The 2,748-nt window shown below is 41.4% G+C and overlaps 1 protein-coding gene across 1 annotated transcript; it reads left to right on the top strand.

Moving 5' to 3' along the window:
- Positions 1-429: 429 nt before the first annotated feature.
- LOC120941602 (E3 ubiquitin/ISG15 ligase TRIM25-like) lies at positions 430-2,541 on the top strand. Its single transcript, XM_040355131.1, has one exon. The coding sequence runs from the start codon at positions 610-612 to the stop codon at positions 2,200-2,202; it is 1,593 nt and encodes a 530-aa protein (XP_040211065.1). The 5' UTR covers positions 430-609; the 3' UTR covers positions 2,203-2,541.
- The last annotated feature ends 207 nt before the right edge of the window (positions 2,542-2,748 follow it).

Raw genomic sequence — 2,748 nt, 5'->3', positions numbered from 1 at the left:
TGTTGAGTTATTTTGAGGGGACAGCAAATTTACACTGTTATACAAGCTGTACACTCACTACACAACATTGTAGCAAAGTGTCATTTCTTCAGTGTTGTCACATGAAAAGATAGAAGAAAATATTTACAAAAATGTGAGGGGTGTACTTACTTTTGTCATATACTGTATGTAACTCTGTGTGTAATGGATCTATATAATATAGGAGTTTAATTTTTTTTAATTGAATTATTGAAATAAATGAACTTTTTGATGATATCACATTTTTGAGACGCTCTTGTATATCTCTCAGGACAGGTTTCTTTTACCGTTGGAAATAATTTTCTCCTAAACACAAAAAGCATCAACATACAAATATCTATCACACTGCATTATATAACTTAGTTTTGTGCCTCGTCTGCAGAAGTCATTTAAAGCTCCAAAATCAGTACAATGTGTATCAACATGTAGGACATATACCTTCAATATAAACATTTATTTCTCCACAAACTTCCTCAAGATAAAAGCTGCAAGACCAGCTCAGCCCCTCCCTGTGCCGAGGAATGTGAGACGCCCTTTAGATTTTCCTTGTCGGAGACTTTTTACTTTCATTTCTCTCTTCTGCTGTCAGCGATGGCGTCTGCTGATCTGAGACAAGAGCTGGACTGTTCCATCTGTCTGACCACATATACAGATCCTGTAAACCTGAGATGTGGTCACAACTTCTGCCGGGTCTGTATTGATCGTGTGTTGGATACACAGGGGGGGTCTGGAGGATATTCCTGTCCTGAGTGCAGAGAAGAGTTCCGGGATCGGCCTGTACTGCAGAGGAACATAACACTACGTAACATAGTGGAGGCTTTCCGATCTACTCAGCTGGAAGAAGGGAAGACTGGAATCTTCTGTACTTATTGCTATCACTCTCCTGTACCTGCTGTTATATCCTGTCTGCATTGTGAAGCTTCTCTGTGTGATAATCACCTGAGAGTCCACAGCAAGTCACCAGAACATGTCCTAACTGATCCCACCACTTCCATGGAGAACAGAAAATGTTCCATCCATAGAGAACTTCTTAAATATTACTGTACTGAAGACTCTGCCTGTATCTGTGTGTCCTGCAGTTTGGCCGGAGAACACCGGGGACACAAGGTGGAGACTCTGGATGAGGCCTCTGAGAATAAAAAGCAGAAACTGAGAAATGTTCTGCAAAAACTGATGACAGAGAGAGAGGAGACGGAGAAAAGAGTCCAGAGTCTGCAGGATCGCAGGAGAAAAGTACAAGAAAAATCAGAGAGAGTCACTGCCCTGTTCATAGAGCTCAGGAGATATCTGGAGGACCTGGAGAAGAGAGTCCGGAGGAACATCTCCAGCCAGGAAGAGGGGATTTCCCGTTCATTGTCTGATTTGATTGATCAGCTGGAAATAAAGAAGGAGGATCTGTCCAGGAAGATGGAGGACATTGAGGAGCTGTGTAACATGACTGACCCACTGACTGTCCTACAGGAATCAGACACAGGGGACTTGTGTGATACTGAGGAGGGAGATAATGAGGACAGAGAGAGACATGATAGACTCCTCCATGATGGAGGGGATCTGGATGTGGCTGAAATCTCACACACATTACACACAGGGTTATCTGATATGAAAAAAGGGGTAAATGTATTCTTCAATATACAGGAAGCTTCAGACATATTACTGGATGTGAACACAGCTCATAATAATCTACAGATATCAGATGACATGAAAACTGTATTCTGGTCACATATAAAGCAGAATCGTCCAGAAACACCGGAGAGATTTCAGAGGTGGGAACAGGTATTAAGCAGTCAGAGATTTTCCTCGGGGCGACATTACTGGGAAGTGGATGTCAGAGAGTCAGAATATTACAGAGTCGGGATGTGTTATCCCAGTATAGAGAGGAGAGGGAGAGGAGGGCAGTCAGTGATTGGAAATAATAAGAAGTCCTGGGGTTTGTTCAGGTATATTGGTGAGTGTTATGTAAGACATGACAATAAACAGATCAGAATATCTCCCAATCTCTCCAGTAACAGAGTCAGGATCTATGTGGATTATGAGGCCGGGCAGCTGTCCTTTTATGATCTGTGTGACCCGATCAGACACCTCCACACCTTCACCACCACCTTCACTGAGCCCCTCCATGCCGGGTTATATGTATGGAATGGTTCTATAACAATATCTGGGGGTGAAAGGCGACGTGAGAAATAATAATATAACAGAAAATCTGCCCAAATCTGCTGACATCACAGAAATATCAATCTGATGATTTTTTGCCAACAGAATAATGCAGTAGATTCATATTCCAGATGTCATAAATCTAATGGTTCCCAACACAACCAATCACAGCATTGAGAAATCTCAGCACAGGGAAGTGTGATTTATTCTCTTATAGTGACAATAATAAGATTTGGGGTTTTCAGGGGTTCATTAAGGGTTAGTGGTTATGATAAGACTAGGAGATATTATCATTGATTATGATTTGAATGATTATTCCAAATTTTCAGAAAATGTAATATACACTATTCATTAAATGTGCTGACTGCATTGGTTTTCTTTTTTCAGATGTTTTTTTTATTCTTTTCTATTTTTACCTAGAGATCCTGCCAGTAACACACTTCCTGTCCTGGGGTGACACCACTCACTCTTTTTTTCATATAGGAGAGGAATGTCAGAATTGGCCGGACTGGAAGCGGTTAATATCAGACTGCAGAGTGCACAGGACAGCACTGGATTTCTGGCAGGATTCACAGGTTA

Source organism: Rana temporaria, chromosome 5 (genome assembly GCF_905171775.1).
Source record: "Rana temporaria chromosome 5, aRanTem1.1, whole genome shotgun sequence".
NCBI lineage: Eukaryota > Metazoa > Chordata > Amphibia > Anura > Ranidae > Rana > Rana temporaria.
Note: the sequence above shows the minus strand (reverse complement) of the source record. Positions and strands in the feature narration are given on the sequence as shown.